The sequence below is a fragment of the Coloeus monedula genome (genome assembly GCF_965178545.1).
Source record: "Coloeus monedula genome assembly, chromosome: 2".
NCBI lineage: Eukaryota > Metazoa > Chordata > Aves > Passeriformes > Corvidae > Coloeus > Coloeus monedula.
Window position 1 is genome coordinate 54,486,234 of NC_138782.1, and position 21,351 is coordinate 54,507,584.

The window sequence follows — 21,351 nt, forward strand, 5'->3', positions numbered from 1 at the left end:
GATTTTCCCATTTAAAGATTCAAGAGTGCAATAGAGAGCAAACGTTTAAGCATATGCACACAGTGATTTCACATCTTTTAATACTTGCCAGTAGCAAAGTCTTCTCAAAAGTTTACAGGCAAAACATTTTGTTAAAAAAGTATCTGTGATATATATCTCACAAACATATATATGTTATACTACATATTAAATCCTTCTGGAGGATACAATTAATGCTGTTTTTATTTGAAGAACATTTAAGCAAAAGGAAAGTTTGACAAAAAGAAAGGGAGAAAACCCTGTGCAGAGAATGGGAAGTAGGTGCACTGTTGCTCAGCCCCAAGTAATTAGAACCTCTTTGGCTGACTCTTTTCCACAGAGTAATATTCAATAATCCCTACGCAGCATGAAATATTTGAGTCAGATGGGAAAGCTCTCATTATAATCACTACTGTCAGGATGTTCTGCAAAAACAAGTTCCCTCTCCCCAGAGACAGAAACAGGTATTGTTCCTGTAAATGCTACTAGACATTATATTTTTTCTGTAAGTCACAAGAATTTTTATGCTAAAAGGCAGTCTTTGAAGCACAGGTCTCAGACAGACTGTTAATCAATAACTGGTTATCTTTCAATAACCAGTCTCAGAAGACAGAAGCTTTAAAACTAAAAAATAAGCTTTCCTCAAGTGAAGAGCATGCCCCAGTTTTTATAAATATACTGCTATGCCATCTGGAGAAAAAATTTTCATGAGGACACGTAGTGACAGTACAAGGGGGAATTGGCTTCAAACTGAAGGAGGGTAGCTTTAGATTAGATGTTAGAAAGGATTTCCTGACTGTGAGGGTGGTGAGGCACTACAACAGGCTGCCCATAGGAGTTGTGGATGCCCCACCTCTGGAAGTGCTTAAGGCCAGTTTGGATGGGCCTCTGAGCAACCCAGCCTAAGGAAGGTGTCCCTGCCCACAGCAGGGGGGTGAGAACTACATGATCTTTAAAGCTCCTTCCAACCCAAACCATTCTGTGATTCTCCTGACTTTTGTAATTCTCGCTCACTCCCAGCCAGCGTACACACTACATCAGTGTCAGGTTGGATAGTCTGTGCAGAGAATTTGCTGTGAGTGAGAATGGCAAAAGTCTTTCAAAAGAAAGCAAATTACTCCCCCTCTCCTCGGACACGCATTGCAACAGGTTTTATAACCACAGAGAAAAACTCAAAAATCTTACTTTTGTTAAAGATATTAGATTCTGCTTACCCCACAGAACATCCCATTTATAAGTACACAGTAACTCTACCAACACACTTTGTTTTAAGAAATATCTTGGCTCACTTTAAGGACTGATAAAACATGTTACCAACACCAGAAATGCAGAAGTGAACCTTCTCATGAAATTGCTCCCTATCTTATTTCTTCCTAAAGCTATGTTAGCTTATATAATTTCAAAAGCAGAGTGCTTATGTGACTCTTTGGATGAAGTGTGTCAAATCACTCTCCTCGGAGGCATGAAAAGGGCATACAAAAGTGAATGGTAATAGGCAACATAACCTCTCTCCCTAACACAGACTCCCTTCCTTCTGAAAGCTCCTGGGAACTTACCAGGTCAGGTTTACAAACCCATATTGCTGTTTCACCTACTTAAAAAATAAAACAAAAGAAAACCAACCACACCCCCCCACACCTCTCCCGCAACAAAGCCAGAAACACAGAAAAGGCCAATGGTATCTTAAGAGTATCCCTGCCCAAGAACTCTACTGAAAACTGGCTGGCAGAATTCGACATCACCAAACCCTCTTGCCTTGATCTATAGAAAAAAAAGCAGCTTCAGTTTAACCATCTGGGACTAGATTTTAGTGATAAGAGCTTGCTATTGGCAATTATCTAGGTATTTTTGAAAAGAAATCCTAGGACAAGTGTAAGAAAAGTCCATAATCCAAGCCTGGAGTACAAAGAAAGACCAAACAGCAGCACTTTCTCAGAGTGGTAGCTAAATCTTTACCGAGATTAGTTAACAGTTCCCTTAAAGGAAACTGCTAAGTGGCAGCAAAACACACTGAACTGTTTATAACCAGACAATAGGAGGGCCTGTTTGCAGAGCTAAAATGAGCAGAAATCACCTCTGCAAATCTTGGGGTCAGAAGCCTTTTCAGAACTGCAACACAATTATCATGGAGATGCTGTCTTCACTTCTCAGGAAAGGAAGATCAAACCATCATACTATCACCTTAAATATTTCACTTCTGGAAGGTTGCTCATCATGCAGATGACACAAACATGTGAAATCTGGAAAGAATTTTTTAAAAGCCTAACCAAAAAAGGAGGCATCCACAAGCATCTCTATGCTGTGAGCAGCACAGTCTGCACAGTACTGTTTTCCTTTGTGCCGCATCAATTATTGACTACAAAGACTTAAGTTGAACATACTGTAGTGAAAAGCCAGACTATGCTGCATGCAGCCTTCAGTGACACTGAGTATGTGAGGTACAGTTTACAGCAGCAATCCACCTAACTCACAGGGATGGTGAGGCTCACAGAAATTCCCTGGACACAAACTATGACAATTTTGTTTCCTAAAATTGAGAATAACTGGGTAGAGATAAATACTAGCACAGAAGTAGATCAATACATTACAGAATAATTCAGAACAAACCAGATTGGAAGTGTAAGAACATACCAAAACACTGAAAACCCAGACACAACAAGCACAAACTGCTTGGTCTGCAGCCTGATTTTATTGCCAATACCTCACTCAGCAGCTGGTTATTGCTGTCCTTTTCTGGTTTACAGACTGCAACTGCCATCTGTTTTTTTTCTTTACCTCTTATTTTGCAGTTCAGACTGCAAGTAAATACATCACTACCATAGTTAGGTGGCTAGAGAAGGTTGTATTTTAAAAAAACCAACAAAAACCCCCTACTTTTTCTTCCTTTGCTGCAGAGAGTAAGAGTGAGGTAAACATGTTTTCGTTTTTCTAGTGAAAGGGAATGCACATGAAAAGGGGAAGTAACATTATCTACAATTTGTATGGATCGCATGTCCAAGATGGGGTGTACATTCCTCAATGAAAGCATTGTTACAATTTCGAAGGAATGACAGGAAAGAAACCTTCTTTCATTGGATTGTTCTCCATCACACTGCCACTATAAACTAGTGCAAACTCCACTGACATGACATCTCTGTCTTCAGAAACAGCTCAAATGTGTTCGGTGTGATTTGTGGTGTCTTAGCACACAGGCCAAAATTCAGTACTGTAATTTTCACCTGTGCATTTAGTCAGCATACAGGCAATGAGGAAATTGACTAGGAAAAAAGGAAAAAAACCCAAAGCTACAACTGGCTGTGTAAAAGAATGACTTCTCATGTCAAGGGCGGGTAACTGGATAAACCTGCATTTCCAAAAGAGCTTTCAGAAAAGCTTCCTGAAGCAGAATTGAGAAACAAGATAGCTTTGTACACTAAGATACAACAGTATGAATCAAGTTCTGTCAGCACTTCTACAATAAGCCTTGCCTGTGCAGGAGTTTAAAATGAAGCTGAAAAAGATCAGGAATTCAAGAATGAAAAAAACTCCACCCAAGTCTCTTCAGCACATTTAACAAAATGTTTTAGACTGTTATGAGACTTTATGTGAAGGACCTTTAACTGGACTTTCAACTGGTCAGACTGTCTGCCTAGGACATCAGCACTACAACTGCTATTCCCAGCAATCAAATCAGAACTCAGGCATCCTACAGAAAACTTAGTTTTGAAAGTGTTACTTCCTCAATCCTTTTCCTTATTGACTTCCAGGAGAAAGACAATAAAAATTCTTCCTAATATTTTCTGTGTCATTGACTATCCTCAGATCTTTCAGGGAGCATCCCTGCTCTTGATTAGGAAAGAGAACACATTTTTAGCACAGCATACCATGCCATACAAGGTGGGTATGGCACTGTGCTGCAGCAAAGCTCTTCCAAAGACGAAATTCCACCAGCTGGAGTATTTCCTGCAGGAGTGTGCAGTGGCACCAGCCTCATTCTATTACCCTCCAATGCTAAACAAAAAGCCAGCAGCAGATCACAGAAGAGGCCTGTGAGCAGCTGTGCCTGGTATGCCAGATTGTAGAAGGACAGTTGTTCCTATGTCAGCTTCACATATGAGAGGAAGACCCAGAAGAACGTTGGCTGTGAAAATAAATCAATAAATAAATCAATCAACCTCTATGTGAAGACTAGGCCAATTAGTAGACATGACTGGAGGCTCAGACTGTAGTGGTATTAAACAAAAGAAATAAAGACTGATGAGCAACCAAACTATAAATTTAGTCTCCAAGTACATTGCCTCCCTTCTGGGAACTCCAGTACCTTGACCATTTCTCCTGGATTGTTGAGGGGTTTGGGTAACTCTCAGAACAGGAGGCAAAGGGTCAGTTTGCCTAGGAGTTAAATGCACTATAGATCTGGCCTCTAACATGCACTATTGAAGACACTTACTGAGATTAGAGACCAGTTGAAAATCCGTAACTGTGACTTCTAACTGGAAACTCCTGCTTTCCCTGAAGCCATCTCTACAGACACTAGTACCAGAAGAGTGCTTCATCTAACTGAATTTTTATTCCTGTGTGATAGGCTTCCACTGGAAGATCTCTATAATTTGGAATCTCTGCTACTTGACACATTTACGTCTCAGCAGATACCTGTGCTTGATTTGTTCCAGCTCTTAATTCCAAATCCAGTTTCCTCTTGTTGACAAGTGCACAGGTAAACTGTATTAAAAATGTGCAGAAATACAGCTAATCTCTGAGACAACTGTGTTTCCTCCAGAGAGCTGAAGGGCAAAACTAGGCTTCAACAGATCTGAAACAACTGGATAAAAATCTATTTGTCCAGAAAAAAGGGAACAAAAACTTCAACAGACATTAAAAGACAATCTTGTACCATCATCCCATTGAAGCTACAGAAGGTATTTATCTAATTCAAAACTACCCAAGAGTTCCCAAGCACAAACACACAGAGTACAGAGCAGTTCAATTTTCCACTGGTATAGCCTGCTCCAAACCCCTTGTCTCCTCTACTGCTGCAGGGACACAATTCTACTTTCTGGAGAAACCTGCATCCAGGTTAAGCTGCAGTGACCTGCCTTCTGGAATTTTGTTTGCTCTAGCCATTATCAGCAAGTTAATCATTTAAAGGAGAAAGTGAACCTAGCATTCAAGTGGTTCTCCTCTGAAACTGCCAGCATAAAAAGAAAATTTATACCATCTGCATGCTATCCCAAGTCATTCCTCTTGACTTGAACTTACTAAGCAGTTATGGCTACATCTATACACTAAGATAGGGCTTGGGACAATTTAGCTATTCAATGGTTCTCATAGTCAGACCTATAAACCAATGAGAGTTTTATGCAGAATTTGGTAAAAGTGATTCTACTCCACTGAAAAAAAAAATTTACTTCGAGCAACAAGACCTCAAAGTCCAAGTTCTAGAACACTCCCTAATGTAATTTGATATTTTATCTGCATTTTTATTTGCTTATTAACCATGGCCCCTTAGTCTCTCTTACATTCATTATACAAATCTGACCCACACACATCAGCGTCCACTCATGCTTTAACTCAGTGTATCTAAAACTCATGCGTTTCAAGTATTGCTTGGCTGCAAAAGCAGCGCACTGTGAGATGCACCTTCAGTGACTGAAGGCAGTTCATTAAAACAGAGCAAATTGCATCAGTCATTGTGGCATTTGTTCTGGCATATTACTGTTGTGGCCTGAGGTTGGGTAGACTAGATTAAATAATATCATCACATGTCTCACCAAACAAACAAAAAATCCCACAGCCTCAAATCACTTTGGAAGAGACTTCTGATAATACCGCAAGACTCTTTTGAGATGCTTTCATTCTCTCTTAATTCTCAAATAACAGAAAAACAAGATCTCCAGTTGTAAAGTACAGATTGAATTTAAAGAAGAAACAAAAAAAATTTAAAAGGCACAAAAATTACTCTGTAGGTAGGTGAGAAAGCAAAGAATGCACACATGTGAGCTTGTGTAGGAAGAAAAATTATGCACTCCCACTGAATCAGCTGATCCTAGTAATACATAGAGCTCCATCACCACTCATGGCCAGAAGCAACTCTTTAGGCCAGTGCTCATTAATTTCTCTGGAGTTCAACATGACAAGCAAAAGCTTTTCCCTTAAAAATAAATCCAGACTGCTACGTACCCAGGTACAAAGCCAACTTAGGATTGAACAGATACAGCAGTTCCTGAGCAAGCTTTGCAAACAGCAGCAAGAGCACCAAGACTCTTGACAAAAAACACAATCACAAAAACATCAGGGGATCAAACTGCAACATATTTCTTTTAAACACATGTGCTTAGCTATTGCCTCAATTTTTCACTGCAAAATAAAACATGGTACTACCTAGGCATGTGTAATGCAGTACAATAGGACACTATTGTAGAAATCCATTTCTTCTTGCTGTCAACTTATTCCAAAGGCATGTTACTGTATAAAGTCCTCAAAAGAGTATTATTTGCATATTTTCAGGGAAAAAAGAATGCAACAAGACCCCAGAGAATTTCAAGATTCTTGGACAGATCTATCACTTTCCAGGTTGCTCTCTTTCCTATAGGAAATGGCTATGAACCTACATTCCCTTTACATGTATTTTCCACAGAGATTCATATACCAATTCCAGGTTTTTAAAGTTACAACTCTTACAGAGGTAATAGTGAATAAGGAAAAACTCCACTGCTTGCTATCAATCTTTCATGAGTGGTGTTTCTCATACAAAGCTTTCCTGAGAGTTATCTGTAAAAAACTGAACACCGATCCTTTTGCAACTTCAACAAGCACCCTATCCTGCAAGGACAGTAGTCAAATATTGCATCCCATTCTCACCAGGACAGTTCTGCTGAACACTGTATTATCATTCAGACCTTGGTTGAAATCACCCCGTTTACTTACAAAAGTTATTTTTCAAAATTCAGCCTTTCCTTAAAAGGGATTATCCTCAGTTCACATGTCAAGTTAAACTGAATGAACTTTAACAACTAATTTAAACTTTCAAGACTGTCAACATCCCACTTTTTTCTTTTACTTCTGCCATTGATGTACTCAATGTGAAGTATGGTCGCTGAGCACATGAATAGACCACAAGCTGTTTCACCCCCAAAAAGTAGTCATCAAAATAACTGAACACAATCCTCCAGAATCAGCAGTGGAAGCCTCTTCTCACAAAGCTGAGCTGGAAGTGTAAGATAATTCTTACCCAGCACAGATAAGCACTGCAAGGAATCCCAGCACACACTTTGATGAACAGGCTGTGTTACAACACAAGCCAAGTCCTCAGACCTTGGGCTTTCACTCTGAAAGCTAGAGGGACTGAACAAATCAGATTTGCTCCACTGGTCTGCAGACATATTCCCTGCTATCCCCTAGACTTCCACATAGTCTCTTTGCTTTACTGCTAATAAATTACTTCATGCTAGGATCTCTTTGTCGTGGTTACAAATGGGATGTTTGCTGCTACCTGGCATCTACAGCTGTGAATGGGGAAACCCTACAAACAGAGGCAGCAGTATCCTGAAAAAAACACAAGTTCCTTTTGTACCCCCAACAGCTGCACTGTAGGAAAAGAATATAGGGCTTTCTAAAGAATGTACCTCCCAGATACTTTGGGAGTTGTTTTTAGACCTCATTGCAGTCTACAAATGCCTTGTGAGGGGAAGAGGAGGCGCAGACACTGATCTCCTATCCCTAGTGACCAGGGATAGGACATGAGGGAATGGCCTGAAGTTGGGCCAGGGCAGGTTTAGGTTAGAACCAGATAAAGGTTCTTCACCCAGAGGGTGGTTGGGCACTGGAACATACTCCCCAGGGAAGTGGTCACAGCACCAAACCTGACAGAGTTCAAGAAATGTTTGGGCACACGGTGTGATTCTCAGGGATGGTCCTGTGACAAGCCAGGAGTTGGACCAATGACCCTTGTGGGTCCCTTCCATCTCAGCTTCTGTGATTCTGTAAATAAATGTCCAGAAGAACCACAGATACTTTTGGACCCCTCATCTCCTGGCCTTGGCTAGCAGAAAGAAGGTGCAGAGAAACATTAGCAGAACCCACTGGAATGTGCAGGATGCCAAACCACATTGTCTGGGGTCCCACCCCTGCCCCTTTACACAACCAGCATCACAATGAGAATTGGTACCTTTCCTTCGTTCCACTCACTTTGCCTCAAATGCAGATGGGCAAGATAAGGCTACATATTGTCACAAAAACCTCCAGTACTTGATTTTGGTGTTCAGCCTTTAACAATTGCTAACTGTTTTGCCCCAAACAAACTGGAGGTCAGCCTTCTGACTAGTATCAAGAGGCCCCATTGAGAACCACCATCCCAGGCAGTTTTGCTGGTTTAAAGTGTGGTGAAAGCCAGAGACTCAGCTGTCATTCTGGATCCTGCCTGAGGCACAGACTCTGCAGCGTGGGATAAAATTACACTTCCACGCCCCATGCAATACCTGTTTTGTAAGTATACAGTTTCAGTTTCCAGGACTATCAGTTTAATGCCCTTGAAGATGCCAAGTTCCCTTTTCTTTCAGGTATCTGAAGTTTGCTTTGGCTATAGACACACAGTAACAGACAACAACTGAACTAAAAGTTAGACAATCTGAGTTTAAAAAGAAATACGTATTTCACTAATACATGCAGAACATGGAGACTAAACACCCAAACAGTCATGATAGAAGAAATCTCCTCCATCTCTCTGGAAGGACAAACCTTTCATATGAAATAAGCAATATGCACAGACATTACCAGCCACACAACAGTGGCAAGATCTGCTGGTGATCACTGACATCACTGTCATTCACGAAAGGACTGAAAAAAGCCCTTCTCTTGTTTTCAAGATGACAAAGAATCAGTGCTGCTGTTCAGACAGCTAAGACATGTATGTCTAGCTTTGTATTAGCAATACTCAATCAGCAGATTAGAGGTACCCTCCCCCCCCTTGATCAGTTTTAAATAAACAGGATGGTGAAGGACTCCATTGCTGAGACTTTTCATTAATTTTTCATAAATGTCAAAATTATTTCAGTTATTAAGTATTCAAATCCATAATCCAGAAGCATGAGCATTACTTTTCCAGCCTTGTCAAATGATAGTTTTAGAAACACGTTATCAACAGTTGAGAAAGTCTTCCTTCTAAGAAGAAGGAGAGGAGGCATCACTTAAAAGTTTCATAAAATTGAGTAAGGTTTTAAGACTACATCTGAGGCACACAGAATTAACAGAGCAGAGGAGGGAAATCCTGAGGTTTTTTGAATTGTTTGTGCCTGAATTCAAGGAATGTCTGAAGCTGAAGTTCACGCACATAGGATGGATACCTGTAATTAAACACTAATCTACTCAGTCATACTTTGTGATTTACGTACAGAACCACATAAATACACTCTCTTCAGTCACAGACACAATATCTGTTTTACTACACAAGCTTTAAGGAAACACTGAGGCTGTTAAGTTCCTGTTTTTTCTGGTTTCTTTGTGAATATAGCTACAGGACTTCTGGAAAGCTGGTAACTAAACCAAAAACCAATGCAAGTGCAAAATAAGCTTCTGTAAACCGATAGAAACTGTATTTGAAGAGTGCACTATGTAGCAAAATTTCTGTATGTTATAACAAGAAAGGAGAATAAATACTGTTAATAAAGGTAAAAAAGGATATTCAAAGTAATTTTTATTTGCACTCTTCTACTACACAACAGGATCTCGAGACCCTGCAATAGTGGGTGCCATACAGATATATCACAAAAATGCAGGCCCCGTCCCAAAGCCAAGAGGAGGAAAGGAAGTTAAAATATTTGTTGAAAAAACAGTGAATACAGCTCGCATCAAAGGAAAGGAAGTATCAGGAGCACATGTCTATAAAGGTCACTGCAGGCTTTTAATACCTCCAGACTGAAAAGAAAAATCCTTAACATTGTCATTATTTGTTTACACTGGAGAAGCAAACTCATTGCCTACCTGACTTCTCCAATTTCAATGCAGACAGCCGGACAAGCAAAGGAATGGCTGATACCAAAATCGATTTAAAGAAAACCTCGCAGATGCCAGCTACTAAGACCCACATTAATATTTGTTTCCCAGATCACAAAAACAACTCTCATAAAAAGTCTAATCAAGCCTTAGTACTCTGACAAGACCTGAACTATGAAAATATTGTTTATTTTAAACCTTGCAATGATATTCAAATACCCTTAATGGAGGAAGGAATTTCTTTACTTTGCCGTATCGGATCCATTAAAGGCCTCTTGGGCTTTGTACTGCTGTACCAAGGCAGGTCCAGCATGATAACAGAAACTGCAGATGAAGAAAACATTTAGCCTGTCTCCCACAAAAAATGACACTGACTTAGAATGTGTTAGAGAGACAAAAAATAAAAAAGAAACATCTCAGCAGCTTCAGGTGCTTGCTGAGCAAAAATGGCAGGTAAAGAACTAAGACAAGGCAAACCCTGTAAAGTAGCAAGAGAACAACAAACACTGAAGATCCACGAAAGCCCCACGTGGGTACATCACCCAGACAGAACTGCACTGGAGTGACCTTACTTGGTACCAGGTGAGAAGAACAGCACTCTGGGTACACGCATTCTCCATTACCAGGCATTCCAGCCTAACCCACCTAATGACTGATAACATTCAAATAGATAAACGTAGCTATTTACCTACATGTATCACTGTGTAAACGGCGTTCTGGTCTAGGGACACTATGAGCTATTTTAAGTATTTAGTAAAACGAAAAGCAAAATAATATAGTTTCAGAATATTTTGTACCATTTCCTATATTATTTCTCACCAGGAGCAGTCAAGGTAAGCTGACAAATTTTTATCTTCTTAAAACCACGTGCACTTGCTCGCTTGCTAGCTGTGCTACTGTGCACATTCATCTACTTACATTTCACAGCAAGAAGAGAAAATAAAGGAATAATCAAAAATCAAATCTTGGTTAAAGCAGGAGAGACAAAGGATAAGCATATCTGTATAACTCCTGCAAGTAGAAAACAGTAGTTAAGTCAACAAACTGTTGGGAAACTAGCAGGGCCATTGAACAAAACCAGGAAAATTATTGATTTTTAGCTTTATGGACTGTTGACTCTGGAAGCCGTCCAGCGGGTGATAAAGGAAAGTAGTATGCTTCTTAAAACATTAAGAACTCAATAACCTTACACTAGAGTTTGGATCTCCATTTATATGCGCAGTTTCAAATACACAGAAGAGCAGGTAACTATGTACACAAGACCCTAACACAATAGGCACATTAACAATGACTAGCAATATACATTTTATCATGAAGCTCTAACCAGTTAGGTTTTTTTCCATTCTGAGAAAAAAAAAGTACAAGTAAACTCAAAAAAACCCCAACAAACAAAACTTGAGTTCTGAATTTGTTTGTGAAAGCTACCAAGCTACCTTTTTTTTCTTCAGAAAAAGAAAATAATCAGTTAGCTGTAAATTATTCAGCTCTAATTAATACACATAGTATAAATTGGCTATTTAAATGCTTTCTAGCCTCTCCTGTTACACCGTAGAATAGTGACAACAGAAATTTAAAACAGTGTCTTGAGGCTACAAACTAACATTTGTTTTGTAAACAAAAACTGATACAATCCATCCCATCCTCCCCCTCCCCCCCCCCCAAAAGGGGTGCTCATACACATAGAATCACTTGAGCACCAAGAAGAAGAATAAAAATTCCGGTCACAATTGTAAGTAGCAGAATCCCTGCCAGAGCAAGAGAATTTAAACACGAGGATCCATGTGGGAAACAGGAATTACATGATACAGGACAGACAGTGGGTACACAGGCTTGACAGACCTGCTATAAATCAGTGGCCACCAGCATCCCTCTGCCACCACTGCTTACCTACCTTAAGCACCATAAATATTTTTCTTTAACTATTTGGTTTTGTGTTTGGGTTTTCTGTTTGTTTTGTTGTCAGACTTGTATAAGTCAGCATTTTCGAACAATGTATTTTTCTATGCTCTGCCAAAGGCACAGTGCCCCTCCCGCACACGAAAGGAAGTATAGACAGTTTCACATTGTCTTTGGCAAAGCTGTCTTCTATAGCAGGTAGGCATTTTATTCTGTACTCTCCAAGCCTACAACCACCTTGTTTTTAACAGTTATTTATCCAGACTGTAAACAGAAATCAAAGCAAACACACAGAAACTCACTGATATATTTCTGGTGCAGGACCCTTATCCCTACCAGAAGATATGTGATTAATAACTAAAAAGTGGTTTTTTCTTCATAGCCAAAGCAGCTGATTGCATAACAAGCCAGGGGATTTAAATACACCTATCATGCACAGCACATTTGTGAGTGCCAACATGAACTGCCAAGCTGCACCAGTCACTTACAGACGCTCTGTAGCACACAGAAGAGCTAATAAAATACTGCTGTGCCTGCTGTGCAGCACATCCCACATGCAGCCCTGATCACACTGCAGAACAGCAACGTACCTTTCAGTCTTTTGGAATTCCCATTTTTTTGCTGCTCATCCTCTTCATTAATGGTGAATAAACCTGGGGGACTTGGCCTGGGACTTTTCTTCAGTCTCTCTTGTCGGAGGGCAGTAGTTGAACCAGGCATGTTGCTGTTGCCTCTTGCTTATTAAAAAAAAGTAAGAAACTCCAGCCCCTGATTAGCTGCTAGCTGCAACGCTGTCTGTTCATTTGAGCACTTGTAACAGATCCCCTATGGATAAGCAGTATGCAAACAGCTGACAAATAACAACATCCAGTCGGCAGCAAAAGGCTTGCAGTCAGTCGTTCCCCCCTTTGAAGAAAAGCCCTAATTAAAGGCACATTGCTTTGGATGCTGCTCTTTGCTGTTAACCTGCTCAATCAGATCCCAGCTCCAGGTTCCTTGTGGCAGCACCTTCTTCCCTGCAACCCTCTTCCAGCTACAGCACACTAAAATATTCAGCACGCAATACAAGAGGAGAAAATATGATACGCCGCTGTTAACAGTTGCCCTGACAACACTGACACATCCTAATCAAAGGAGGGTCTATGAGTGCTGTCTCCTCAGCTGCAGCAAGCCGGCCCTGGGAATGCTGTGTCCTGCACGCTCATGGAGAGCTGGAAGCACCTCGGCAGCAGGGGCTGCTCCTTCCTCCTTGCATGGCAGCCGGAGAATGGAGCTGTGGTTGCACAAGCAGATGAGCACTGAGTGAAAAGAAGCCTGGAAGGCTCCAGGCATGAACCTGCTTTTTGCTCAGCTGCTCTGCTTATTCATGTTTAGAAATTTCAGCCTAACCTAAAATAATGAGGATGAGTCCTCTTCTATAGTTGCATGTCTTGGGTGTCATGTGTGCCACCACCTCCCCACCCCCCTTAATCACCTTCCTATGCAGTACATACCTTTTGCATTAGGAATGCATACACCCACAATTACAGGCGGGTGTTGGAACTTTCTTTTCCACATGTGAAAATGCGAAAATGAGAATTTCTAGCTTGCATGGACAACATGGGACAACAAAATTCTGAATATTCTGTACCACACCATTAGTTTTACAGTTCCAACTATTAACATACATTTTGCAAAATGAGCAAAGTCCAAACAGCCTGGGGAAGTTTTAATTAATTGATTTCCCTCACATGCTGGCATTCTGGATTTTCTTTAGCCATTTACAACAGAATGCTTGCTCACAAGTTTTGCAGTCTGAATGTTCCATCCTTCACGGCTGCAAATGCCACTATGTAACATGCTGGATGTTTCAGCTGAGAGACTCTTTAATCGTCATCCACATCCACCTCAATTCAGTGTGTGCTCACCATTTCAAAATGCTACTAAAGAAAAACTGCCAGCTAGAATCACTCTATAATTGTAAAAGTATAATACTTGATTACTTTTCCTCACTTCAGGGTTGTTTTGGTTGGTTTTTTGTTTTGTGGGTTTTTGGGGTTTTTTAAGAGAATCTTGATGTAACCTGATCAGCCACCACAAGATGGCACAGACATTAGCTGACAAGTCTGTAGGTGGCTCATTGAAAACTCTGAGTTATACGGATGTATATGATGGATGGTATATGATCACCTCAACGACACGGGTAACAATATTGAAGAAGGGTCAGAGTTTATGACACAAACTATGTTGACTGTCACGGTGGCCTGGGATGCTCTTTACAGAGGAGTCCTGGATCATGCTCAGCTGGCAGGATAGCTCTGTTCTTGCACATCTCAGGCTCATGAGCCAGGAACACAGTGGATGGAGAAGAACACAGCACCACCTGAAGGCTCAGCTGCACTGTTCTTCCTTCTCCAGCTCAAGCACAAAACACCCAACCAAACCAGAAGCATTTTGCAGGAGGGCACCATTTCTCACCGTGCCCAGAGCCCACCTCTAGTATGTATTTCCTCCTGGCTACATCCTGCTTCTTGGCTACACCTTGGACTCTGGGCGTACACGGCAGCTGTACATGATGACATCTGTCTACTGTTAGAGACACTTTGTACTACAGGGTGTGGACAGAAGAGTAAGGAAAAAAGCTCTAACGCAAGCTATTCTTTGGCTCAGCAATTTGCCTTCTGGCATTTGTACGGGCACTTCTACTTTATCCCATAAAGAGAAACAGCTTCATTCCTCCACCTAACGCCCATCCACCTAATGCCTCCCACAAACACTACATAACAGTAGACACATTGCCACAGAAAGTGGACAGTAGTTAGCACCACCATTACTTTTCATATGTGCCAAGACCTGCCAACAGAACAAAAGTAACAGAAAACAATAAGTATATGATAACTTCATTAAATATTCGTTTCACTGCTTTAAGTCACTAAGTAAGGATTCCTACCCTTTTAAAAATGATGTTTAATCATCTTTGATTGCTAGACTCCTTAAATAGGCATTTCAAAAAATATAAGTATATAACACACAAAAATACGCCTGAATGGAGTGGCTTCCCAGCTTACAGGTATGCTGACTGTTTCAGCATCTCCATTTCCTATTATTGAAGGAGTCATGCAGAACAGCTACAGGACTGAGGATGACTTCCTTGGTCCTTGCAGGATCTCCTGCACCCACCCATAAAAGTGACTTGCCCTCTGTACAAAATGCAGTAATAACCGAGTTTGGTGAAGACTGATTTGGGCAATAACACACAGGCAACTGAGGTATTGGTACAAATTTCTTCCTGTTGTCTTACTAATGCAGAGGTGACAGAGGAAAAGTGTCAATATCACATTCAGCTTACACAGCAAGATTTTATTTCAAGGTCCCTGTGGTTAAAAACTATGCCAGCTCACACCATGTTTCCAAATGCCTAACAAAATGTGACCTTTTACCTACAGAAGACACCTATTATAATAAAAAATACCCCAAAGCTTTAGGCACGTGGGGATTTTTTTTTTTTTTTTGTGAAAAACATTCCTAGAAACACTATTAAGCATACATTAAAGGTACCAATACTGCATAAAAAAAGACTGTACTGACACCCCCCCCTTCCTCAATCCACTGGTTTAGGGCAGAAAAAGAAGTTCCTGAAGTATCCCTATCAGGAAAGCTTTTCTTATTTCAGCTTTGTCTCATCTACATGGGAGCTTCTATACGAAAACTGGGATGAAAGCAACATTCCCTTGAGGGAACGAAGGGGTGGATAATTTTAGCAACAAAGCTGTTAAACTCTTCAAAAAAAAAAAAAAAAGACAAAACAAAAGGAACAATTTTCTTACATAACCCCTATTATTGATTTTTTTTCCCCCTCTAATCATTAGTCATCATATGTATAAAAACAATCACAGCTGAGCTCTCTTACTGATGGAGTGAGATTCTCTCAGTAGATGGAGTGAGGGCAACTGCATATCTTGAGGGCAATGGGTCATTTTGGGGTTTTCCTTTTTACAACACCTGCAAACTCATTATCAGACAAACCACTACACTTAAACACACCCACTTGCATCCACTGGATTCTATAGGTATAATTACCAGCCCAAAACATCATCTGATAGACAAGTCTTAAACAGCAGCTTGAACAAGGACTATTAGGACAATTATAGCATGATATGGGAAATGTAAATATTTATGACAACATGCTGAGTGATGTTTCTGCTTTACCATCACATACTAAGACTTGATACCTTTACCCATGAAATGAAAAGGAAGTTGAAGCCAGTCACTTGAACTTTAGATTTGCTATCCTCTTTCACTGACAGGATTGTTTCATCCCCTGTAAACTATCCAAACTGTACATCGAGCTATTACTGTGATTTAGAGTATAATGAGTTGCACGTAAATTTACATTCCACAGCCACTGCCCTGTGAAAGGCTCCCCTCAACTTACATGTGTTTTGTATCAAGAAATAGATCAAGTAAATATATTATTTTAGCCTACATTCCTTTACAGATTGCCACTATTTCATTGTTATTTCTGATTTTCTTCTAACTGAGGGGTTTAGGACAAGGTAGGTATATATCTTATATACTTATGACAAGAAATGATATAGAATTTTGCATTTACAGTCATTTTTTCCCTGCATGAAACAATAGGGTTCCACTGGGAACTATGTTCCAAATGTTTCTTTCTTGGGAAAAAAAGATCAGGAAAATTCAGTTAAAATCTCCCATCCTGCAAAAACATTACAACAAAAAATTTTCAACATAACTACTCATCAAAACACACAATCATATTTTGCATAGACATTTTCAACATTAATCATCTATGTCAAAAACTTTTTCTAAGAACTCATTTAAAAATACGTAATACAGGCAGTGCTAGATCATATAGTATCTCAAATTTGAAGGGATCCATAAAGATCATTAACTCCAACTCCCTATTCCTCACAGGACTATGTTGGAATACACATACATGAGATAAAATTCAAGCTCAATCTATTCTTAGTTTTCTTCGGGAGTCATATGTCTGTTTACTTTCTACTTCACTAGGTTTTAAATCAGGAAGTCAGGCCTAAAAGATGGAAATAGTAGGGCCTTTTTTTTTTTCCTTCCTCATATGAGAAAACAGCTATTTACCCAGCATCAGAGGACTGGAAAACTCCTTTTCAATGGCATGTAAATCTAAGACAAAACAAACTAGCCTTAAAAAGACAGGCAGGATTCATCCCTACACCTGGTTTTGTGGTTTTTTACAGTTAACTTGGAAATAGCAAATATAGCCACTGTATCAGAAAAAAACACTTGCTTCCATTAAGTCAACCACTGTCTCAAACACCTAATTTTTTCCACTGCTGCTCTCTATTTTCTCTTCCTTCTACCTCTTATTTTCCAAAAAAGACACATAATAACCTTGTCTTTACAGAGGTTTCTAAGTTTCTCTTGAAAGATATCTGTAAGGCCTCACTTTCATATATAAGACAATAAAGGCTCAGCCAATTCTTTTACTGCAGTAACTGAATTTTTTTTAAACAACTTCAGTATACAAACATCTGATATAATAATGGATTTCTTCTTTTCACCTTCTTGGAAAAAAACAAAACGTCCCTTGAATTAATCAGTAAGAACATAAAATGCTAGAGAATAATAAGGGAAATCTTCTTCCCAGTTTGCTGTCCCTCTGATGTGTGACAGTGCCACACACTGGAGTAAGGGCTATTAAGAGCTCCTCAGAAGTGACTAAACAGAAGGTAAGTGTTAACTCTTTCCCCTTCTGCCAAAGAAAACTAAACCTGTGTGCATTTCCATGCATAGGAAAAATTTAGGAGAAGGCCGGAAGCCCTGCCCTGTTTTGAGTCAAACTCATTCATCAGCACAAAAAGGCATGTGAACATGAGGAGTTCATCAAGAACTTTATCAAGAGTCTCATCATTCACAAACACTTTGCACACATACACACCAATAAAACAATCAAATACAAGACTTACATTAACAAGTGTGTCACATTTTTTAATTAAATTAATTTGCATAGTATGACTAATTAGAAACATTGCACAAGGCACACCACAATGAATCAAAAACATATTAGATCATTCTTAGTCAATGCTCTCTATTTATATGTAACAGAATGATATTGGATTATGCCCCATAGTAGAACATACCATGTAACTTCAATCAATGGTCAGTTAAATAAGGAAAGGCAGCAAGGAATTGGGAGTTCAAAGGACAGTAGGAAACAGGAATCTGGTAGAAGACAGAAGTCACCAATTCTAATTGCTCTACAACTAATAGCCAGGGCAATGATGCCACTGCTTCTCTCTTAAAAAAAAAAAAAAAAAAAAAATAAAGCTTATTTTTTAAAATACCTGCATTTTATGTGTGTCAAGAGAACCAAGCATTTGCATAGCACTCAAAATTAAGAGCACTTATGTACATACTAAGCTTTTCAGTAGAAATGAATACCTCAAAGAAAAGGCTCCAAGCTTTTTCACAGAAATGTGGACATGAAAGAAAAGGCAATATGCCAAGACCAAATTAAATTTTTTTTCCATTGTTGTATTACTGACAGTATCTGATGGATGGAATCCTATGAACTGTGTTAATTACCAGTGCTTTCCTGACATCTTAGTTCCCAACATGTTTCTTAGAAGATGACCAAGATGTCTGGACTTTTGGATAAGGGAGAACACAGAGTTTCAGATAGAGAGATGAGGAATATTTGGAGATGTCAGTACTGTATTTCTCCCCTCAATAATCTAGTCTCACAGTGACTCTCCTCCTGGAGCACAGATCATTCTGTCACCTCTCTGAAGAATCTCATTGTCAACAAGAGTCAGGGTTTCTAACTCCATTTATTTGAACAGTGAGGGAGCCTAGTGCTGCCTGTCATCTTAGCAGACAACTTACGGTTGTTTCCATTGAACTCTGACAGATCTCCTAGAATACAAATATTCAAGCTTTCTCCCTAAAGCCAGGAAGAAGGATATAAATATACCTTCTACTTGTTTTCATGAAAGCAAATATGGCATGACTCCAGAACCAACACTACAGGAGAGCTGCAGAATTAAACCTGAACCAGTCTCACAAATACACCATTTCTCATGCATGTGTAAGGTAAAAAAAGAATATAATATACACATAACCTGTTCTGCCATAGTTCCTAGCAGGCCACTGCATTTCTCTAATAGAAGTCACATAGAGGGGATCCTCTTCCTGAAGGAAGGATAGATATGCAAAGAGAGTCACGACAACAACAGCAGCAGCACACTGTGGCTTGTATTGTGGATGTAGACTTACACATACTTTTTTCAAGTGGAAAAGAAAGTATGTTGTTGCAAGGTTATGCAGTATTTACATAATTGAGGCAATTATTGCTCTGATCATTTAATTACCTTTAACACCACAAATAATTTTCAGCTCTAAAGTATTAAAGTTGTTTATCTGGGATACTAATAAATCATGTGAATAAAATATTAGCCATCTCAGAGTACTGTGAATTTACAACATTTTGCAGTTTGAAACAGCACATACACAAGTACATCTCTTTTCAAAATTAAGCCCAAGAAAAACAGCAATGCATATTACTTTAACTACATTAGTAGAAGTTCTCTTTCTGTACTGGAAGTACCATGTAAGCCAGATGTTTGACCGTCACGTAACAGGCCTGATTCTTCATAAACTCAGATTTTTTTTTTTTTTTTTTTGTGTCAGGGTTTGGCTCTGTGGGTTTTGTGTGCCTGTGCGTGTGGAGTTACTTTGGGTTTGAATTTTTTTTTTGGGGGGGGGGGGAATTTTTTTGGACATGGTTGGATTGTTGTTGGTGTTGAGTTTGTGTTTGTTGTGGCTTGTTTCCTACACACACATCTCTCTCTCTCTCTTTTTTTTTTTTTTTTTTTTTTTTTTTTACACACTAGCAGTGCTGGGCATAGATGAGTGGAGAAAGCCTGACCCCCATTACACAATAAGCACAAAGCCTGACCCCCATTACACAATAAGCACATAAAAAGGCTTGTTCAAAGTTTTCCACAGTGTGCAGTCCTTGCACAGACATTACTTGACCAATGAGAGATACCAAGACACAGTACTTGAACAGCTTTCTAAAGCTGAGGGACAGCTGCTATGAGGATTTTAAACTAAATTTAATTGTTTCATTTTCATTCTACAAGATACTGATAAATCCGAGTCTCTGTGCATTCAGAACTGCCTCAGAAATTGTTAATGTGGGACCAAAGATATAATCATAAGCTCTGATACACAATTTCAAAGTCCGAATAGGTTTTAATCAGAGGAGGATGGCAACAAGAATTGCAGACCCACAGTTTATATATTAAAAGATAGAAAGGCTTCACAAGGTACTAATATTTAGGTGATCATGGATGGAAATTGGAGCACGCCTACCACCCACAAGCTTCAACACTCGCAGCATTGTGAGCACATACCGTCGCGGCAGTGTCCATTTGGCGGCAGGTCCCCGCTTCCCCACGGCACCCGGCGCTCCCACAGTCCCTGTTTACGGTGCTGGTGAGCGCAAGGAGCCGGCGCGGCGGTGACCCTCGGGCGGTGCCGCAGCCTGTGCTGGAGCACCAGGACCCCCCCGTGCCGGTGGCTGGGCACGGGCATAGTCCATCCCCTCCCGCGGCCGCAGCGACACGGGAACAGCAGCGCCCTGCAGCCGGCAGCTCCCCTTTGAAGGAACATAAATCGCCTGAGCCTGCCAGAGACAAAACCCGCGTGTCACAACACACTCGTGTAAATCCTCCCCAGCAAAACACGTTGGCACTGCTGGGAAAGAGCCATGGGAACCAGAGCACGCCTTCAGCTCCCACCCACTATATACTTTCGTGTTTTCCCTAATAATTTATCTATTTGTCGAAAAAAAAAAACCAAAACAAACACCGTAAGATGAAATTTGATTTATTCTCAGATGGAGAAAATACCAGGATAAGCAAGCAACAGATATGAAGTCCCATCAGCAGTTAAAGAGGGAGCACGTCAAGTGCTCGGCTTTCACAAGCCACCTGGCACTGGCATCATTTAAAGTGCAGATTTCTTTTGCTGCAAAAAGTACAGAGTAATACCAAGCTCACTTAGAAGAGAGCACTAACTACAACAGTACACAAAAACATGGCATTAAAGCTTCTTTGCGACATTACAAACAATTGCTCTCTCTGGTATCCCAGAGTTTAAGCAAATTGTTACCTGCGCACAGAGCTGGCCAAGGCAGCCCTGAGCACGCGCGGGGAACTCTCACAGGCAGTGTTTATGGATGGGCAGCCATAAAATGAGGTGCCTCAGAAGCTTCTCCGTGTGGTATTACCCACAAGAGGGCCCCTCTCATCTCAGGAATCATTGAAGAGCTTGTTAGTGCTATTAGATGCTCGAGTAGCTACGACTGAAAAATTCTAACTGGTATATGTTAGTATATCCCCTGAGCACTGGACTCATTTTGCCACTTATACATTTATGAAAAAAAAAAAAAAAACAAAAACCAACCCTTCAGCCTGA

At 40.1% G+C, this 21,351-nt stretch overlaps 1 protein-coding gene across 1 annotated transcript in view; it reads right to left on the reverse strand.

The window, feature by feature from the left end:
• Positions 1 to 12,618, reverse strand: part of MAP7 (microtubule associated protein 7) — a 97,676-nt gene extending 85,058 nt beyond the window's left edge. Inside the window, exon 1 of the mRNA XM_082303001.1 lies at positions 12,474 to 12,618. Within this exon, the coding sequence (XP_082159127.1) occupies positions 12,474 to 12,603 (130 nt within the window). The 5' untranslated portion in view covers positions 12,604 to 12,618. The remainder of the gene's footprint in view (positions 1 to 12,473) is intronic.
• Between the last annotated feature and the right edge of the window lie 8,733 nt (positions 12,619 to 21,351).